At 39.1% G+C, this 22,595-nt stretch overlaps 1 protein-coding gene and 1 long non-coding RNA gene across 12 annotated transcripts in view; one reads left to right on the plus strand and one right to left on the minus strand.

Annotated features, from left to right (window-relative positions):
* The window catches only part of LOC138736540 (uncharacterized), a 35,760-nt gene extending 26,624 nt beyond the window's left edge, over positions 1-9,136 (minus strand). For both annotated transcript variants that reach the window (XR_011340373.1, XR_011340374.1), the window contains exons 1-2: positions 8,848-9,136; positions 4,690-4,775 (exon numbers count right to left, since the gene is read on the minus strand). This is a non-coding gene — a long non-coding RNA (uncharacterized lncRNA). The remainder of the gene's footprint in view (positions 1-4,689; positions 4,776-8,847) is intronic.
* LOC138736539 (doublecortin domain-containing protein 2) overlaps positions 1-22,595 on the plus strand; it is a 134,824-nt gene that overhangs the window by 29,415 nt on the left and 82,814 nt on the right. For all 10 annotated transcript variants that reach the window (XR_011340371.1, XR_011340370.1, XR_011340369.1 and 7 more), the window contains exon 5: positions 12,529-12,605. Coding sequence is in view for 5 of the 10 variants with exons in the window: in XM_069886209.1 (XP_069742310.1) it covers positions 12,529-12,605 (77 nt within the window). In the remaining 5 variants the exon portion in view is untranslated. The remainder of the gene's footprint in view (positions 1-12,528; positions 12,606-22,595) is intronic.

The raw sequence follows: 22,595 nt of genomic DNA on the forward strand, positions 1-22,595 counted from the left end.
ATTCTTCAGCTTACTATAAAAGGATAATATCTCACCACTATCTCAATGTTGTTTCAGTGAGTTTGCTATATGAAATTTGCTTTTTGTATGAAAATTCCATGCTTAAAGTATTGACTAAATCTCAAATGTATTTCATTGTTTTTAAATGCTAAGGAACTTCATGTACAATATATAATGTGAAATACACCATATAAAGTGAGATTTTTTTTGTTATCCTTGAAAATATTATATTTTATACATGTATTAATGTCCAAATACCCTGGACAGAAAAATCCTTCATTATATAAACAATAATAATACATAGTATTTGTCCCCCCCATTCCTCCCATACCCTCTCCCCAAAATAATAATAAGCCAAATAACATAAAAGGGAAGAATTATAGAAAGAAAGAAAAAAGATACAAAAGATAAAGTAAGAAAAAAAGAAATTTTATCTGGTTACAAAAATTACAGTAAATTCAATCAAATTTTACCTTTAACATATATAAATATATATATTCACCAAGAAATTGATAAGATTTGAGGTTTAGGGAATGTAATACCCATAGTGTGTAAGTATGGGTACCAAATTTTTAAGAAATTATCATATTTATCTATTAAATTATATGTAATTTCTTTTCAAATGGTATACAACTACACATTTCAGCGTGCCATCTATCCATTCCCAAATTTGAATCTAATTTACATGAGACTGCTATAATTTTCCTTGCAACAGCCAATGTACTTTTCACAAAATGCTTTTGAAATATGTTAAGTTTTAATTTTGGCCTAATCCCAGAAACGTTGCCTAGCAAGAAAATCATTGGATCTTGAGGAAATTTGACTTTTATAATCTGTTCTAAAAATACTGCTAATTCTGTCCAAAAAAGGTCTCAGTTTTGAACATGACCAAGTGGAGTGTAAAAAAAGTACCTATCTCTTGATTACACCGAAAACATTTATCTGATAAATCTGATTTCAAGCTCTTTAATTTTTGTGGGGTAGGATATAATTTATGTAAAAAGTTATATTGGACCATCTATAATCTAACATTTATTGTATTTATCATACTATCATGGCTCAATTCCAACCAGTTTTTCCCCCCAGTAGTAATATTCAAATCAGTTCCCCACCTTTGTCTAGATTTATGAATTTCTGGTTTTTGTCTTCCCTTTTGCAATCAAGCGTACATTCCTGAAATAAATCTCTTAATAAATTTATTAGAAATCAAACTTTATATTTTACTCCTTTCAGGTAATAAAATTATTGAACCCAATTTATTACATAAATACACTTTTATATGATAATAGCAAAATATTGTATTATTTTGTATCCCATATTTATGTTTTAATTGATAAAATGTCAATTAATTTCCTCTCTTCAAAACAGTCCATTATTCCTGTAATTCCTTTACAAGACCAATTATTAAAAAGTCTATTATTCATTGTAAAAGGAATTTTTATTTTGAGTCAATAGCATTTTAGATATCTGATAGTTTTTAATTCCCATTTCAACATTTACCTTATTCCATACATTTATCAAATGTTTGAACAATGGAGTATCTATATCTCCAATTATTAATCTATTATCCCATTGTCTCGCCTATTTTATTCATCTCTAGTTTCATCCACGCTGGTTTTTCTCCCTCCTTTCAGAAAAAAGAAAGAAATCTCAATTGTGCTGCATTGTAATAATTTTTAAAGTTTGGAAGTTATAAACCTTCTAATTCAAATTTCCAAGTCAATTTTTCTATTGAAACTCTTGACATTTTACCCCTCCAAAGAAACTTTATTACATATTTATTCAGTTCTTTAAAAAATTCCTGTGGAATAGATAGAGGTAATATTTGAGAAAGGTGTTGTAACCTAGGAAAAATATTCATTTTTATACAATTAAACTTTCCAATAAAGTTAGAGTTAATTCCATCCATCTTCTTAAATCTTCATTAATTTTCTTAATAAAGGGTTATAATTTAATTTAAATATATTTTTAAATTATTATCTATTCTTATACCTAAATATTTTATTCCATTTACTGGCCACTTAAATTGAATATCTCTTTTACACTGTGCATAATCACCTGTAATAAGAGGCATAAACTCACTTTTATCTCAATTTACTTTATAACCAGATACTATTCCATATACTTTTAATCTTGAGTATAGTTTATATAATGAAGTTTTTGGTTCTGTCAAATAAATTCTCACATCATCTGCAAATAAACTTATCTTTATATTCCTCTCAACCAGCTCTAAAACATTTTATATCAAAATAAGACCTAATCAATTCTGCCAATGTCTCTATTACCAGAATAAATAAAGTTGGTGACAATGGACATCCTTGTCTACTGGATCCAGTGAATTGAAAAAATTTTGAAACTTGTCTATTTTGGCTCTTGGTCATTATACAAGGCTCTTATCCAATTAATAAATGTCTGTCCAAATCCAAATTTAGCAAGTACTTTGAATAATAAATCCCATTCTAGTCTGCCAAATATCTTTTCCGCGCTAAATATATTATCCTCTTCAATCTAGTCACATTGCCAGCAGACTTTCTATTTTTACAAATCCAGTTTGATCCATATTAATTAACTTCATTAAAAAATTTGCAAGTCTATTTGCTAATATTTTTGCAACTATTTTATAATCTGCATTTGACGAAGGTATAGGTCTATATGAAGATGGTCTTAAAGAATCTATATCTTTTTTTTAAAAGCACTGTTATTATTTTTGTTTTAAAAGTGTTGCAGGCCCAGAGGACTCCAAAACCCTGCCTCAATAGAAATTCATCCAGACAAATGGTTACTTAAACAAATGTAGTTTTAAATTTTCTTTAAACATAAGAACAGGATTAAACTTTAACTTATTGCTATTAACAATTTAACCCCCTTCTAATTCTAAACACACGTGTATGTAATGTGTATAAGTTCAGAAAAGTTATTTGAATCACAGTCCAGTCTCACTTTTCACCCTTCCAAGTTCATCGGTGTCAGGCAATTCTTATACTGTGCACAGAATTTACTATTTATAAATTTTCACCAAGCTTTAGTGCTTAAATGGTTACCATTCGGGAAGGTTCTTGTCAGTTTCTTAAAGAGATTTGTTGCTCATTGGACACTGATTCCCTCCGATCAGCCACTTCAGTCTTTTGCCGAAGAAACTTGTCCTATCAGGGTTTTCCAAATGATAACTAACCTCTTCTTCTGCGTGGCACCACAGAGTTACTTTTGGTTTCCCTTATTTCAGATGAAACACTCTAACCAGCCATTTCCTCTTTTATAGACCACAAGGGTTTTCAACAGGGTGAACTCAGAACTCACAACCAATTTACAAATTGGATTTTCAACAAGCTGCCAGCTTGCCATGACTGCAGAAACCAGTTCTCTCTCTCTCTTAGAGAAAGCCTGTTTGGTCTCCTCTCTCTCACTCTCTCTGCTTGCAAAACCATAAGACCATCTTAGAACAACAAACTGCATCCAGACAGATTGCAGCACTGGACCCAAATTTAATCCATTACTCCACAGCATGTCTAATTAACACCTCATTGTGAAGTCTCTATAGGTATTCTTCAAAGTTTTTGCAAAAGCACTCGGAGCCTGGACTGTCTGGCTTGAGCAAAGCTCTGGCATTTTAAATGAGGTCTGTTTTCTGAAGTGTTTGTGTTTATTTGTGATCTACACTACCCCCCACAATCTATTTCATTCAAAAACATATCTACATACTAGATAAAATATGATACAATCAATCACAAAAGATTCCGGCAATGCATGAATTTCAACCATGTGAGTTAATACTTCCATTAATAGAGGAATCAATAAATCTTTAAATTCTACAAAATTCAGGTGGAAATCCATCCTCTCCTAGAGACTTTTACTCTGTAAAGAACTTAATACTTCTCTAACCTCTTAAAATGTAAAAGGTGCATTTAAGTCTCTTTATTCATACAAATTTAATTTAGGTAAATTTATTTGAGATTTTAAAAATTGTCTATTTTATTATCACCTTTCAAAGATTCAAATTTCTATAACTTTGAATAATTTTATATAAGAAATTAAATTTGAATCATTCTCAGTTGCTAACATCATTCTTGAAACTTGTTCTGTCTTTAATTGTCATGCTAAAACTTTGTGCTCTTTCATCTAATTCAAAATACTTCTGTTTGTTCTCAATATTTTTCTCTGTTCAATATGTTTCTAAAGAATTATATTGAAGCTTTTTTTTTATTTATAAGGGATCTTCATTTATACTCAGTTACTTTCCTCTGCAAATCATTTTCTAAATTTGTTATGTCTATTTCCAACTGTTCTAATTCTTTTATAGTCCTTTTTTTAAATTTTAGAAGTGTAACTAATTATTTGACCACATATATACGCTTTCATTGCATTCCATAAAATAAACTTATTTAGATACCAAATTAGAATTGGTTTAAAAAATAATTTTATGTCTTCTAATAAATCACAAAAATGTTTCCTTTTTAATAACAGAGAGTTAAACATCCATCTATAAACTGATTCTTGTTATCTACCATTGTTATTGTCAACAACAAGGGAGAATGATTTGATAAAATTCTTAACTTATATTCTGCTTGCTGTACTCTACCTTGAAGTTCAGATATTAAAAAATAAATCAATCCTAGAGTAAGAATCATGTCTACAAGAATTTTTAAAAAAGTAGTCTCTCTCTCTTGGATGAAGACTTCTCCAAGCACTTACCAAGTTTAAATCTTTCATCAATGATAATGTAATGTTGGCAGCTTTTGTCCTTACTGCAGTTCTTGTTGATGTATCTAGTATTGGATCTAAACAGAAATTAAATCCACCTCCTATTAAAATATTTTCATTAGCATTTGCTAAATTCAAAAAAGTTTCTTGTATAAATCTATCATCAACATTTGGTGCATATAATATTTATTGATGTCCAATATTCTGAATAAATTTGACAATTTATCGTAACATATCTATCTGCAGGGTCTGTAATTGTATATATATTTTTTTATTTAAACCAAAAGTCTCTTATCTAATAAAATGGCTATTCCTCTTGATTTTGAATTCAATGAAGAAGTTGGCACATAATCTACCCAATCCCTTTTTAATTTTTGATGTTCTTTTTCAATTGAGTGAGCTTGCAAAAGAAAAGCTTTATTTCCTTTATATGTGTCAATATTCTTTTCCTCTTCACTGGACTGTGGAGCCCATTAATATTAAAACTTGAGACATTCATAACTTTACTCATTACTATATATTTTTTTATCATCCTTGTAAAATGTCTTCCCTTCACCACTCTCTTCTCAACTCCTTGGCTTTTCAATTCTATAAATCTCATATAAAGGCATTTCTCTCTAAAGAATCCAGATATAAAAGAAATTAAAAAAGGACAAAAATAAAAGTATAAAATAAAGTAAAAATTTCTTCCCCATTTGGGGGTGTTACAATAATATACAACAGAACTACCCCCTTCAACTTTATGGGTAGTGGCCAAGGCCATTAACAATAGATGTCAGAGCCTTTTTTTTCCTCCAGCTACCCCGAATATTTATTTTGACATCAAATTATATTTTTAAGACAGGTTTAATCAATCTTATTATATTTCAAGAAGAAGAATCTTCAAACTTGTTCAACATCTTGATGAATATCTGCTTACTCTTGCACTGATCCAGGATCGGGAAAAAAAAACTTGTTCGGGCCACCCTATACAAAAACCTGTTGCTGGATATTGTAAAATGAAATTATATTCTTTTTTCCAAACCATATTCTTCACTGGGTTGAATTCTTTCCTTTTTTCAACACATCAAAACTAATGTTAGGGTAAAATAAAATCTTATTTCCATTATATTCTAATGGACCCTTTTGTTCCTTGGATTGTTTTGCTGCCAACTCTATTCTTTTTTTCTCACTTGAAAAAGAAGACATTTCAAGAAACTTTATCAAAATAGGTCATGGTCTTTGATCAGGTGGTGGTCATGGTCTTAGGGCTCTATGTGCCCACTCTATTTCAATATCTCCTTGAAACTCATCCTGTTCAAAATGATCTGGGATCCAATGTTGAAAGAAAGTTCCCTTCATCACCTTCCTTAAACCCCACAACTTAAACATTGTTTCTTCTGCTGAAACTCTCAAAACAATCCATTTTTTTAAACACAATTTCTTAACAACAGCCAATAAATCAGCTTAATTTTCCATCTTCTCCATTTTATCTTGAACTATTTGCACCTCAAATTTTTCATTCTTATCTCTCTTCAACTTCATCAAACTCAGGCCATCTCGTGAACCTGTCTATTATTGTGAAGAGGTGAGTAGCACCCTTGGACATGGACAACGGGCTAACGATATCCATGTGCATGTGATCAAAATTGCGCTGCATGAGTGCTAAAACCTGTAATGGGGCTTTGGTGTTGCGCTGTACTTTGAGGTCTGGCACTGGATCCATGTCTTTGTCCAACTGCCGACTTGCTTACACAGGCCATGCCACATGAATGTACCCATCATGAGCCATATTGTCATCCTAATCGAAGGGTGGGCCAAACTGTGTATAGCATCAAATACCCGACATCACCACACATCAGGTACAATGGGCCTTGGTTGGATACGTTAAAAAGTAGGGAGGCATTTGCTGGACCAAAACGTACGTCCTCCAATTTCAGTCTTGATATGCAACCATCTCTTTATCTTCCTGCTGAGCTGCTCCCAAAGCTGTGTAGTCTATACCGGGAGCAGGCAAATGGAGGGAAGCGATGGTGGTGCGGGATAGTGTGTCAAATGCTGAAATGTAGGAGAGTTGTTGTTGTTGCCATTGCTGACCATGGATCTGACATCTTGGCGAAGGTGAAAGTCAACAGCTTGTGATCTGTATTGACTGTGGACCCTCTGCCCTCTAGGAAATAGTGAAAATGCTGTATGGCAAAGGAGAGGGCAAGGAGCTCCCTGTCAAAAGCACTGTACTTCTGCTCCGATGGTCTCAAATAATGACTAAAAAAAGCTAGGGGTTTCCAGATGCCACTGATGAGCTGATCCAGAACCCCGCCTGACACATCCACTGTCTGAGTTGTTGGCACATCAACCCTCAGGTGCAGGAGTGTAGTGGCTCTTGCTAGTGCCCCTTTGGCAGTCTCAAAGATGGCCAGGGCCTCGTCATCCCATTTCAGTTCCTTGGGATGTCCGGACAAGAGTTTGAAAAGTGGCCGCATAACTTTGGCTGCAGCTGGCATGAAACGATGGTAAAAGTTCATCATCCCAACAAACTCCTGCAGGCCTTTAATGGTAGAGAGTCTTGGAAATTTGCAAATGGCCTCGACCTTGGAAGGCTGTGGAACTGCTCCCTGCTGACTGATGCAGTGGCTGAGGAAATTGATTGATGTGAGGCCAGGTTGATCACTAACCTGTGGTCACCTAGTCATTGATATAGTTGACGGAGAAGGGCCCGGTGCTGCTGCCGCAAGTGGCTGGTGACAAGGATGCCATCCAAATAATTGAGTATGAAATCCAGGCCCCGGGTAACTGTGTCCATTTGGCTTTGAAATGTCTGGACTGGATTTTTTTAACCAAAAGGCATATGGTGGAATTCATATTGCCCAAATCAAGGCAGTCTTAGGAATATTGTCCAGGTGAACTGTGATCTGATGGTACCTATGCACCAGGTCAATTTTGGAGAAAATCTTAGGACCGTGAAGGATCGCAGAGAAATCCTGTATGTGGGAAACCAGGTAGCAATCTGCCACAATGATGTCATTCATATGCTGATAGTCCCCACAAGGTCTCCACTCTCCAGATGCCTCAGGTACCATATGCAGCAGTGATGCCCAAGGACTGTTGGAGCGGGGAATAATCCCCATTTCCTCCATGTGTTGGAATTAGTCTTTACCCAATTGCAATTTATCCGGAGGTAGCCTGCTCACTTGTGCAGGCAGGGGAGGTCCATGAGTCGGAATGTGGTGCTGAACTCGATGTTTCGGTTGGACTGTCACGAACTGTGGAGTAATAATGCTGGAGAATTCCACTAGGATTCTGCCATATTCATTGTCTGAGAGCGTCACCGAGGCGAGGTGTGGGCAATGCTGTCGGGTGCAAGGTGAAGGACTCGAAAGTCTTCAAATTAACTAGGTGGCATCTTTTGAGATCTTCTAGAAGGAAGTGTGCTCAAAAAAATCAGCTCCCAGGAGTGGCTGTGATACATCAGCAATGGTGAAGGACCAACTGAACCGCGATAAGCCAAGATTGAGTGGAATTGTCAATGACCAGTATGTCCCAATTCTGCTGATGTTGGCGGATGTGAGAGGAGGGCCTTTCTTTCCTGAACATGTGTCTGGGCCAGAGGAGGGAAACTCGCTAACCTCCGCACCAGTGTCGACCAAGAACTGACTACCTGAGTGTTGCTCCCAGAGGAAAAGGAGGTTGTTCTTGTGGCCTGCTGTCATGGACACTACCCTCGGCCAGGCTTGGCATTTCCTGGATGCATGCAGTGGGGATGGCAGCAGTGGGCTGCAGCTTCCCATCTCTGATGATCATAGCACCACTGCTCTGTCGGTGCTGCATCTGGAAGAGTCTGACACCGCACCACGATCTGGAGTGGGCAGATTTTGTTCCCTTTGCTGAGGCACTGCTACACACCCAACCAAAAGTCTACCTTGATGCTTAATGTGCCACAACTCATCTGCATGGGTTGCTCAGCAATGGGGGTCATTAAAGTCTTCATCTGCGACCATCAAATGGACGTCTTCTGGCATTTGATCAAGGAAAAGTTTCTCAAAAAGCAGACAGGGCTTGTGACCGTCCATGAGCGCCAGAAGGTGTGCATTCACCCAGGCCGTCCCCTGTTACGTTGAGGAAGGCCGAAAAAAAAATATATATATGAACAGGACTTTGATGGCTTCATACCTGTCATTGGCTGGAGGCTTGCGTAAGAAATCAACAACATGCTCCGCAGGGTCTTGGTCGAGTGATGCAACAACATAGTAGCACTTCATTGCATCAGCGGTAATCTGGCGTAGATGGAGCTGGGCCTTGGCCTGCTCAAACTAGACCTGTGGCTGCGAGGTCCAAAATACTGGAAGTTTGAATGCAACAGTGTTCAGCATATCCATAGTGAGGTCCAAAATGTTGTTAGGACTGTCAGGGTCACCAATGTAGTGAACGGTGCAGTGAATAAAGCACAACAGAATTTGTCTATGAGCTGAACCAACAGAACTGTTTAATGGAACCTTCACAGGAGTTTAAATAATTACAGTTGGTGTGCTATCACAATCACCTGACCTCTGAAGTCATGCGCCGCCCAGGGTTCTTTGTGCCCCCTGGCCACAGGGAACTTCTGATCTTGCAGGGGCCAGCAACTAAAGATGCTGGTCTGTTAATGGTGGCACAATTCCCCACTATATATATATATATATATATATATATACATGCACATGCACACACATACGTACAATGCTTCAGCTTGTATTGTCACCCTTGAGAGTGTTTTGAGATGTATCTATTGGTCATGCATCTAGTCTGCAAATATTGCAAATATTGTGGTTTAAATGACTATAGTTGATGTTTGCTGAATTTAAAATTAAAATTAAAATTAAATCTCCAACTGCTTAATTTTGAATTGGGAAGAAAACAAACAAATTGAAACTAACAAACTTGCTAATTTTCTGTCAAAGACAGATAGTGAGATAAGGTGGGACACATAACATAACATAACATAACAATTACAGCACGGAAACAGGCCATTAGGCCCTTCTAGTCCGCACCGAACCAAACACCCCTTTCTAGTCCCACCTCCCTGCACAATGCCCATAACCCTCCATCTTCTTCTCATCCATATACCTGTCCAACCTTTTCTTAAATAATACAATTGACTCCGCCGCCACTATTTCTCCCGGAAGCTCATTCCACACGGCTACCACTCTCTGAGTAAAGAAGTTCCCCCTCATGTTACCTCTAAACCTCTGCCCCTTAATTCTTAACTCATGTCCTCTTGTTTTAATCTTTCCTCCTCTTAACGGAAATAGTCTATCCACATCCACTCTGTCTATCCCTTTCATAATCTTAAATACTTCTATCAAATCCCCTCTCAACCTTCTACGCTCCAAAGAATAAAGACCTAATCTGTCCAATCTCTCCCTATACTCTAGATGCTTAAACCCAGGTAACATTCTGGTAAACCTTCTCTGCACTCTCTCCACTCTGTTTATATCCTTCCTATAATTAGGCGACCAGAACTGCACACAGAACTCCAAATTAGGCCGCACCAACATCTTATACAATCTCAACATCACCTCCTAACTCCTATATTCCATGCAATGATTGATAAAGGACAGCATACTAAAAGCCTTCTTCACCACCCTATTCACGTGAGTTTTTACCTTCAGGGAACGATGTACCGATACTCCTAAATCTTTCTGCTCTTCTGTATTCATCAATCCTCTCCCATTTACCATGTATGTCCTGTTCTGATTCTTCTTACCAAAATGAAGCACCTCACACTTATCAGCATTAAATTCCATCTGCCATTTTTCAGCCCACTTTTCTAAGCAGCCCAAATCCCTCTGCAATCCTTGAAAACCTTCTTCATTATCCACTATTCCACCTATCTTAGTATCATCTGCATCTTTACTAATCCAATTCACCACCCCATCATCTAGATCATTAATGTATATAACGAACAACAATGGGCCCAATACAGATCCTTGAGGCATACCACTGGTCACCGGCCTCCAACCTGACAGACAATTATCCACTACCACTCTGGCCTCTCCCTTTCAGCCAATGTTCAATCCATTTGACTATCTCAAAATTTATACCTAAAGACTGCACCTTCCTAACTAACCTTCCATGTGGTACCTTATCGAAGGCCTTACTGAAGTCCATATAGACAACATCCACTGCGCTACCCTCATCCACATTCCTAGTCACCTCTTCAAAAAATTCAATCAGATTGGTCAAACATGACCTTCCTCCCACAAATCCATGTTGAGTGCTCCTGATCAGACCCTGTCTATCCAGATGCTTATAAGTACTATCTCTAAGAATTTTCTCCATTAATTTACCTACCACAGACGTCAAACTTACAGGCTGATAGTTGCCAGGCTTCCTCCTTGAACCCTTTTTAAATAACGGAACCACATGCGCAATGTGCCAATCCTCCGGCACTATCCCCATATCAAAATTTATAGCACTGAAGCAATTCATAAATAATATTCATTCCAGAAAGAGTCATTCAAATTTATTTCACAAGTCCCAAGGTTCAGTGAGAAAGTTTGCTTTGGGATCAGACCAGCTGGTCAACCCATGCATATAGCAGAGAGAGAGAGAGAGAGAGAGAGAGAGAGAGAGAGAGAGAGAGATCAGTTAGTGCAGATCAAAGGAATTATTTTGGAGGGGGGGTGGTTGTGCCTTTTAGATATTGGCTGCTTTTGCTGAGTCAGTTGGAAGTGCAGATGGAGTCAATGGATACGAACAGAGTCTGGGCATTGGTCTGAGCTGTTTCCACAACTCTCTGCAGTTTCTTGCAGCCTTAGACAAAGACGTTCCAGTACCACACATTTGATATATCCAGACAGGCTACTTCTGAGGAAGTTGAGGCATGGTGTGCTTTCTTGACTGTCAGGTTGACATAGTTGGACCAGGTCAGGTCATTGCAGTTATGTATTCCTAAAAAAATTAAAACTCTCTGCCACCTTCACCTCAGCACTGTTGATGCAGACGGGGGAGTGAGCTTCCCCCTCCATGACTAGGTCCTTCATCTTGCTGACATTGAGGAAGAAGTTGTTGTCCTAGCACCAAGCCACTAATCCCTTTATCTCCTTTCTATATTCTGACTTTTGTTTGAGATGTGGTTTGCGATGGGGGTGTCATCTGAAATTTACTAGATGGAGTTGGAGAAGCATTAGGCTGCATAATCATGGCATACATGTATCATTAGTAGGGGGCTGAATGTACCGTTTTGTGGGGTATAGGTGATCATGGAGATGTTGTCACCAATCCTTACAGATTATAGCTGGTAGGACAGGAAATCGTGGATTCAGTTACAGACAGGGATACTGAGGCAAAGATTTTGGGATGAGTTTATTTGGGATTATGGTGTTGAAGGCAGAGTTGTGGTCAATGAATAGTTGTCTTGTAAAGGTGTCCTTGTTATCCATATGTTACAGAGCTGAGTGCAGGGCCAGAGAGATAGCATCAGCTATGGGCCTGTGGTGGTGGTAGGTGAATGGAAGTGGATTGAGCTAGCTGGGATGCTGCAGTTAATGGCCAACCTCTTGAAGATGGTGGACATCAGAACAAATGAGTGTTTTTCAGACTTGTATTATGTTTTTAGTAATGATGAATTTGCTAAGGCCGTTTTATTTTTGTTCCCATATCTTCATTGCAATCTTAGTCGAAACCAAAGACTATCATATGGTTATTTTGAAAATTAATATGTTTCTCTTTCACTGAGAAAAATTTATTTCTGGAGTACTTTGCATGCACTGGAATGTAAGTATCAGACCACTCGCCAGAACTTGACATGATTTCCTCGCTCCCACAGTTTGTTCCAGCAAGACATGTTAACCTTGGGATTTTTCTCTGCAGATTCGACCAGTTGTTCACAGCCGAATTATCGTTTCTGCCCGTTGGAAGAAGTACAACTATGAACCATGTAGTATCAAGTCAGTACACTTTTGGAATATTTTTGTCCTTTTATAAAAATGATGAAAGGTGTTTGTTGAAGCATGGAAATTTATGTGAAGGCACACATGCTGCATGTTGCAATTCTAATGTGAGGGGAAGGAAGGCATCTTCGCTTTTAAAATTCAGTGTTGGATCAAAGAGCAGATTACAAACATGTTGCGGGCATCATAATTGGAGGTACGGCAATGTTGCCATTGCTCAGCAGTGAAAATCAAAAATATCTTAATGGTGCAACATCAAAGAAAACATCTTTCAGTGGAACAAGTGATTTCCTATTTATAAGTTACTTTGTGGATTCAATCCTTTAATTTTATGTTCTTTTGATTAACTCGGTGTGTATATATAAAAAAAAACACAGATAGATATGTATTGCCCAGGTGTAAACCAAGTGAGTTATGAAATGTATTTATTCATGAAATGAAAGCAGAAAATGCTGGAAGCATTTGTCCGATCAAAGAAGCAACAGTGAAGAGAAAAACAGAATTAACATTTCAGGTCAAAGACCTTCAGTCGGAAGTGGTAGGGTGAGAGAAAGTTGGTTTGTTTTGACTAACTCTTAAGTTCAAATTAACTTCTCTACACTCTTTCCCTGTTCTGATTAAAGTCTTTTCAACTGAAACATTAACTGTTTCCTTTCCTAGAGTTGATTTGAAACATTAACTATTTCCTTTACTTTAGGGGCTGCTTGGTTTTCATTTCAAACTTTCAGCATTTGATTTATTTTTTTTATTCAGGGATAAATTTATTTAGTTAATAAACCCATGATTTAATTACTAATGGATTGTGTGCACAAGACCAGGAGACCTAGATATTCAAATATGCAGATCTTTTTATTGACCACAGGGCATTTGAAAATAGATTTTCTCAGTAGATGAACATATGTGTATCCATTTCCAGGTCAAATTGCACCAACATGAAAACATGAGCAGGCACTTCTGCTCGAGAACGACCTTGTGCATCTGACACAATTTCTAGGACAATTGTGCATTGAGTGGTGTTACTCTTGAAATCAGTGTGGTCTAATATCCACACCCCAGACTATCAACTTAAAGTAAATCCTGTCATTCATTCTGCTCCCTGACATTTAAACCCTCAACCAGCAATCCCCTCCCCCATCGACTCCCCCAAATACCTGATCATCTCAGAATCCGAGCTTCGCATCAGCCCAAGCCTCCTCGACCCATGAACAATTAGCCCAGGACTCGAAATTCTCCCCATCTTGCATCTTGGCGATGTTTTGGCTGAACAAGGTTATTTTCTGGCTCGATTGTTCATCTTTTGAAATCTTTTAAAAATTATGAACAGAAAAATGAAAGTTAATTACTATACTTGTTGACTTTAATTATAATAATCTCTTTTGAGGGCATTTGAAAAAGATAGAGATTATAAAAGAAATCTGATTCTGTGAGACTTGACTGGGAGAGAGTGCAAGGCTGCAAAATTTCACAACCAATCTCATGAACCAATTTGCTAGTTTGTGATTTTGGAGGGGCTCCATAATGTTGAGAGAGACGTATACAGGGTCTATATAAATGTTTTGTTCACCCTTTAAACTGAACATGCTATCTGAATTGGTCTAGATTACCTTGGAGATAGTTCATGTTTTGGCCCTCATTATTTCTGTGCAGTATTGAACACCATGCGCACTTGAATTTGCTTCCATGTATATTAATTTTATGTAGTATTTGGTTTGTTAAGTCATACACTATTGACCATCTAATAGTGGCTGCTGCAGTACAGTGCAACCTTACAAAACTAAGCTAACAAAATCTATAGGGGTATGTATTCAGTACTGACATCAATCCACATTTGTTGTGAGGATTTTTTTAGTAACACTCTTGAAGATTAACAACTCTCCCCATAGTTTACAAAGGTTAATTTTTGGTTGTTGAGTCCTTGCTCAGGTCATTAGCAAAGTCTCAAAGGTAAGATGCTTTTCTGCTGGGTATAAACTACCAATAGGACAATTAACACTCAAACTATGCTCTGGTATATACTATTTGTACAATGCTGTGGTGTGGCATTATCAAACTTTTCTGCATCTTGTTATCAGTACATCAATATCATTATTCTATCCTATGCCACTGTATGAACGACCATCCAGAGAATACTACTAATTTAATGAAACAGTAACATTAAACATCCTGTGACACAGTACTAAAATGCTATATTATGACAAAGTACAGTAAAACCCCTGGTATCTGGTACCTATGGGGATTGGTAGATGCCGGATAAGTAAATTTTCCGGTTGCTTGAGATTGTGTATTGCGTGATTGGTGAAGGCAGGTCAGTTTTAAACTTTCATATTTTTTAATCTATTAGAAAAGAAACATAGAACATTACAACACAGTAAACAGGACCTTTGGCCCTTCAAGTCTGTGCTGAACTATTATTCTTCATAGTCCCACTGACCTTCATCCATTCCATATCCACCCATACCCCTCCTATCCATGTACCTGACCAAATTTTTCTTATAGGTTAAAATTGAACCCGCATTCACCAATTCAGCTGGCAACTCATTCCATACTCCACTCTTTCAATTTTATTGATATCTTTCCTGCAGTTAAATGAGCAAAACTGGACACAATACTCCAAATTTGTCCTCACTAATGTTTTATACTGTACAACTTTACCATAACATCCCAATGTTTTGATCAATGAAAGCCAATATGCCAAAAAGCCCTATGACCCTATCCACCTGTGATGCCACTTCCAGAGAATTATGTATCTTTATTCCCAGATCTCTCTGTTTTACCACACTTCTCAGTGATCTACCATTTACTGCGAATGGCCTACCGGATTGTCCTTCCAAAAATCAGCATCTCACACTTCTCTCCATTAAATCCATCTATCATTTTGCAGCTGATTTTTTTTTCCAACTGGTCCAGATCCCTCTGTAAGCTTTGATAGACTTCATCGCTGTCTGCTACACCTCCAAACTTTGTGTCATCTGCAAACTTGCTGATCCCATTTACCAATTATTTTTGAGATCATTGATATACAGGACAAACAACAATGGACCTTGCACTGATCCTTGAGGCATACCGCCAGTCACAGGCCTCCACACTACCACTACCACACTCTGGTTACTTCCATAAAGCCAATATTTAATCCACTTCATTACCTTACCAAAAATATTGAACATTTGTACCTTCCTGACTAACCTCCCATGTGGGATCTTTTTAAAGGCCTTGCTAAAATCCATGTAGACAGGATATTTTAATATATCTGTCGGGATCCCTGCAATTTCTGCACTCAAGTCCTTCAAGGGCCGAGGGAATACCAAGTCAAGTCAAGACACCTTTATTTATCATTCATACCATGCTCACACAGTAAAGACAAGATAGCATTCTCCAGGAGTACAGAACATATTTACATAAATATAAGTTATAATAGAAGTTAAACACATTGAAATATTAAAATATTAAGACGTATACAGTAACATTCCACAGTACACTATCCACATATGTTCTGGGAATTCAGGAGTTTGATGACTTTTGGAAAAAACTGTTCCCCAATCTGGACATAAGGGCCTGAGAACTACGGTACCTCCCACCAGATGGCAGAAGGGAGAATAGTTTACATGAGGGATGTGTGGAGTCCTTCACTATTTTTTTTGCCTTTTGCCTGCATCGAGTGTTGTAGATGTCCTTCATGGTAGGAAGAAAGACCCCAGTGATCTTTTCTACTGACTTCACTATCCTCTGCAGGGTCCGAGGTGGTACAGCTTCCAAACCAGGTGGTGATGCAGTTGCACAGGATGCTCTCAATACATCCTCTGTAGAATGTAGTGAGGACGGAGGGTGGGAGATGAACTTTCCTCAGCCTTTGCAGGAAATAGAGGCACTGCTGGGCTTTCTTGGCTATGGAGCTGGTGTTAAGGGATCAGGTGAGATTCTCTACCAAGTGCACTCCAAGGAACTTGATGCTCATGATGACCTCAACAGTTGAGCCGTCAATGGTCAGCAGAGCATGGTCCCCTGGCCCTCCTGAAGTTGACAACTATCTCTTTTGTTTTTTTTTTAACGTTCAGATTCAGGTTGTTGGGTCTGCACCAGCCATTAGCGACTTCACCTCATCTCTGTATACTGACTCATCATTCCTACTGATCAGGCTGACCACAGTCTTGTCATCAGCGAACTTGATATGGTTTGACCTGTGTTTAGCTGCAGTCAAGGGTTAGCAGAGTGAACAGCAGTGGACTCGGCACACAGCCCTTGGGGTGGGGGGTGGAGGGAGGGCATACTCATTGTGATGGTCTTGGAGGTGCTGTTACCGTTTCGGTCTCCTTGAAGTCTCCCTGACAAGAAGTCGAGGATCCAATTGCAGAAGGAGATGTTTAGACCCAGCAGGCTCAACTTCCCTATCAGGTACTGTGGTATGATTTTGTTGAATGTCGAGCTGAAATCAATCAACAGCATTCAAACATGTGTGCCCTTGTTTTCCAGGTGGGTGAGGGATAGATGGAGGGTGGTAACAAAGGCATCATCCATAGAGTGGTTGGGCCCGAATGTGAACTGCAGGGGGTCTAGTTACAGGGGCAATTGGAGCTTCATGCCTCTCGAAACACTTCATGACGATGGGTGTGAATGTGACAGGGCAGTTGTCACTGAGGCAGGACACAGACAACTTCTTCGACAAAGGAACAATGAAGGCAACTTTGAAGCACATTTGGACCATGGCGCTTCTCAGAGAAACGTTAAGGATGTCAGTAAGAACATCTGCTAGATGAGCCACACATCCCCTGAGCACTCTGCTGGGATTGTTATCAGGTCCAGCAGCTTTCCACGGATTGACCTTGCTTAACTCTTTATTCATATTGGCCAGGTCAAGACACAACACCTGATCATTTGGAAGAGAGGTGGCCTTCTTCTCCATGACATCCATTTTAGCCTTAAAATGTGCTTAGAAGTTGTTCAGTGCCTCTGGGAGGGAGGCATCACCAGCACAGGTATAGTTTTGTGATTGGTGATATCTTGGATGCCCTTCCACATGTGTCATGTGTCCTTGCTATCCAGGAAGTGACTGTGAATGCCCTGGGCTTGCACACACTTTGATTTCCTGATGGCCTTAGACAGCTTGACTCTTGCAATAGCTAGGGTTACCTTGTCGTCCACTCTGAAGGCCGCATCTCGGATCCTGAGATGCACGTGCACCTCCAGAGTCATCCACGGCTTCTGATTAGAGCGAGTGATTCCTGGGGATTTATCCACCCTTATTTGCTATAAGATAGCAAGCACGTTCTCCTCTTTAATCAGTATAGGATCCATGACTTCATTGCTTGTTTGCCTCACTTCTCTAAACTTTGTACCAGTTTCCTGAATGAAGAAAGATATGAAAAAAACCACCCATTTAGGATCTTCCCATCTCTCTGACTCCATACCTATCTTGAAAAGGACAAATTTTGTCCCTTACTATCCTTTCCTCTTTATATACCTGAAGAATCCCCTTGGATTTTCTTTCACCTTGTCTGCCAAAGCACTGGCTCCTGATTTCTGTCTTAAGTATTTTTCCTCCATTCCTCTAGTACCTCATATACCTCTCTTCTTAACCAAATTCCCAATATCCCTTAAAAGCCAAGGTTCTTTATGCCCGTAACTTTGCCTTTAATCCTTACAGGAACAGACAAACTCTGTACTCTTAAAACTTCACCTTTGAAGTTGCCAAATTTCCTCAGGCTTTTGAGGAAGTAGAGACAGTGGTGCACTTCCTTGGCCATGACATTAACGCGGGTGGATCAGAACAGATCACTGAGATCCTTAAAGCTATCTACCATCTGCTCATCAGCATTGTTGATATGGGCTGGGGAATGAGCTCTATCACTCCTCCAGTATATTATAACCATCTCCTTGGTCTTGCTGACATTGAAAAAATGGTTTTGACCTGGCACCAAGCCACACAAGCCCCTGTTTCTTCTGTATTCAGCTTCGCTGTTGTTAGAGATCCTGCCATTCTGAGCTAATGGATGGGATTGGCGATGCTTTGAATTTCACTTAGTGGGGAGAGGCAAGTACCTCGATATAATATGATTTCAGTTGCATGATAGAGTCAGATGTCTGAGTGATCAATCCAGGGAGTATGAGTGTGATCCACAGTCTGGCAACTGGAGAATTTGCATTTTCAATACTTTTGAATTGATACAGTAAAGTTTACTGAGCATTGATGTAATTCTTTCATAATCATTGATGTTATTTACACCCCTCCAGTGAAGACCACTGCAGTACACATTCATTCATAGGTTCAGGAACCAGTTGTTTTAATGGGTGGCAAATGTTAAGGAAACTTTCTTTACTTGAGTACATTTTTATTTAAAAAAACTATGATCATGTGTAGGATATTTGGAAAAACTCACAATAGCAATAACAAGGCATTTTGCAAGTGTTTTAAGAAAATTGTTTGAAAAATACCAAGCCCCGTGTTTTTTCAGCAAGAGATCATGTTAAAATGTCTTGTTCTTTTCTTGTTTAGCCATTCAAATCCACTAGAGGATGCTAGTGATCAGCTTATTGTGAGGTTTAAACTTAATAATCAGGTGGGATGCTGAAAAAACGTTATGCAGCAATGTCTTCCATCTCTCCCAACAGGAAAGATAAGTAGAGTGTGTATTCCTGGACAGATTAGTTTCCTCAATTAATCCATGGAATTCAGCTCTAGACAATCCATGGAATTCAGCTCTAGACAATCCATGGAATTCAGCTCGAGACAATCCATGGAATTCAGCTCTAGACAATCCATGGAATTCAGCTCTAGACAATCCATGGAATTCAGCTCAAGACAATCAGTTCCGATAGTTCAGCTGGAGATGGTAGATCGTATGCCACTGTCTGTTGTGGAGAGGTGGGATGATTCAGCTGAAGTACTGAGCCTTGCAATTGGCTCATCAATAATTGAAAACAATTAAACAACTTTTCACATCTCTGATATTAATGTAGAAAAATCACCCTGGGTCTTCATGGCTTCATGTGAGGGAGGTGCTGTCTCACAGATGTGGTTGAGTTTTTTTGGAGGAAGTGACAATGATTAATGAGAGTAGGACAGTGGATCCTTCTAAACCAGTAGTTCTCAACCTTTTTCTTTCCACTCACATACCACTTTAAGTAATCACTATGCCATAGGTGCTCTGTGATTAGTAAGGGATTGCTTATGGTGGTATGTGGGTGGGAATGGAGGTTGAGAATCACTGCTCTAGACCCAATTGTTACTGAAATATTTTGCTTGAGAAAAATTGTCATTGGCCCATTTCCTTTGGAGTTATGAAACCATGCACATAACAATTAGGCACAATTAAAATAGTGATTTTCAAACTTTATCTTTCCACCCACATACCACCTTAAGTAATTCCTTACAAATCACAGAGCATCGATGGCATAGTGAATACTTAAGTGGTATGTGAGTGGAAAGAAAAAGGTTGAGAGCCACTGTTCTAAACTTTAAAGTACTCGACAAGGTCTCTTGCGATAGGTTGGTCCAGAAGATTAACAGACATGAGACCTTTGGTGAGATGGTAAATTGGCTTGATTATAAAAGTTCTTCTTCTGGTTATCCTTCCCATAGGATGATGATGATGGTTCCTTTCAGTCAATTTGTGGGGTTTGATATGTGCGTCCTGGAGTGGCTGTACAGGCCAATGCTTGACAGGCACTGCAAGGATACCCCACTCCTCAGAAAGGAACAGTGTGTGCGTGAACAGATTTAAAGTGAATAGGGGGTTGCACAGGTCCAGAACCAACCTCTGGACATCCCTTCCCAGATCTAGCAGCTTGGTGTGGTCCAAGTTGTGGTGGTACACCACCCGCCTACTGCAGGAGGCAACCTCTGTACCTCTCCCCTTAAAATTGATCAGCAAACTCCAAGACCTGGGACTCAACACCCCACCATGTAATTGGATGCTGGATTTCCTCAACTCAAGACCACAATCAATGAAGAATGGTAAGAACATCTGCTCCACAATCTCTATCAGTACCTGAGCATCACAGGGCTGTGTTCTTAGCCCCCTGCTCTATTCACTTTACACCTATGTCTGTGTACGACAATAACACCATCTATATATTTGTTGGTGACACCATAGTAGTGGGTTGTATAAAAGGAGATGAAGAATCATCATATATAAGGGAGACGGAGTTTCTGAACCTTCTTTTAAATGTTATTGGTGTGACAGAATTCTAACTTGGTGTTTGTCCTCCAGCATGTAGCTTATTGGTGTGTTGGCTTTAGAGTAACTTTGCATGTGACAGTAGTTCCTCTTCCACTGGCACCCTGCCCCAGGAATTAACTGGGAATTTATGCCAGCATCAAATGACCCCTAATCATATCCCCGGCATTTGCTGATGGCGGCATGCTGATAAAACCAGTGGAAAAGGGACAGCAGAAAGTCACCTGTTTCCAGTTGAAGGTAGAACACTCCAATCCCCGGGGATGAGTGTGTTCAGTGGAAAACCAATTAGTGTCCCAGTTAAACGTGGCCCAGTGGAAATGCCACAAAGGGCTTCCTATCCCAGGACACTGCACAGCCAATTAACTGCGATGCCAGTGGAAAAGGGGCTAATGGTTAAGAAGGCACAAATTATAAGGAAGCATCTTGTGAAATACAGTATATATTTTACCCATTCATTTGGTACTGGGTAGCATTATTCAGACAGGTTTTCCCAGACTGGTTTCGGTTTAATACCTGTCATGGTTCACTGGGCTGTGTTTCGCTATTGGCTCCTGAACTGTCTGCAGTCTTGCCTTTTCTGAAGCCACTTAGCTACTGTATATCAAGAAAACGTTGCTTACAGTTTCTTCATCACTTGAGAATTTTTTATGCCTATTACAAACAATCGTACCCTCATGACAGCTGCAACTTCCTTAAGAGTTGCAAGAGCACCTGTTATTTGATGTTCCTCCCCAGTTTTCCCTCTCAGTACTGAGTAAGATGAGAGCCCAGAGAACATAGGATCCATGCGGGCAAAGCCTGTGTTTCCAGGATGTCCTTAAATCGCAGGAATGGAATGGATTACTTCTTGAAACTTGAGGTGAAATTATGACCAATGCCTATATCTTGAAAAGTAAATCTCCCAGTGATAAAGCAATGAGCTGTAGGAATTGCAGGAAAGCAAGGAGACTCCTATGGAGCATTTCTCAAATTGGTACGAGCTCAGAATTGCTATAGGGTTGTTGCACCACTGGATGGCACTGTGTATCCTACAATATAATGTCCAAATGCTAGGCCAAAATGGAACTTGATTTTGAGATAGTAGCACAAATTATCCCACCAATTGTGTTGGTATCAAGTAAATAAATGTTACACAATTGCTTGATTTGATTTATTTATATGATAGAAATTTACCAGCAAGAGGATGACTGCCTGACACATTTTTAAATATGATGCTTATTTTAACTTTAATGATACTACACAGTAGAAGCCTTTATGACCCACAAAACTGTGCTGTCCAATTACACCCAATTAACCCACCAATCCCATACATTTTGGAGGGTTGGGGGGAGAACAGAGAGACTGGAGAAAACCCATGTAGGTCACAAGGAGAATGTACAAACTCCTTACAGCCAGCGCAGGATTTGAACCCTGGTCGCTGGTGCTGTCATAGCATTGCGCTAACTGCTACACTAACTGTGCCCCCCATGTGAAACTCATGGAGTCCAACTGAAGAAACGCAGTGGAGGTGCAATGTGAAAACAGGATCCTCACCCTGCAAGTGCAGGATGACCATCATTTTCATACTAATCCACTTCCTGCTTCCCATATTCACATCAGCTCTACCCATTCTATCACTCAACGCCATACTTGGGACAATTCATAGAGACCAATTAAGCTATGCACCTTCGTGTTTTGTGAATATTGGAGGAGACCCATGCAATGCAGGGATAACGTGCACACAGACAGACCAGAAATGGCTGGAGCTGTGAGACAGCAGGTTTATTAAGTGGACCATTGTGCCACCTGGATGTTGGTGAGATACTGATCCAGA

This window comes from Narcine bancroftii, chromosome 6, assembly GCF_036971445.1.
Source record: "Narcine bancroftii isolate sNarBan1 chromosome 6, sNarBan1.hap1, whole genome shotgun sequence".
In the NCBI taxonomy this organism is placed as follows: Eukaryota; Metazoa; Chordata; class Chondrichthyes; order Torpediniformes; family Narcinidae; genus Narcine; species Narcine bancroftii.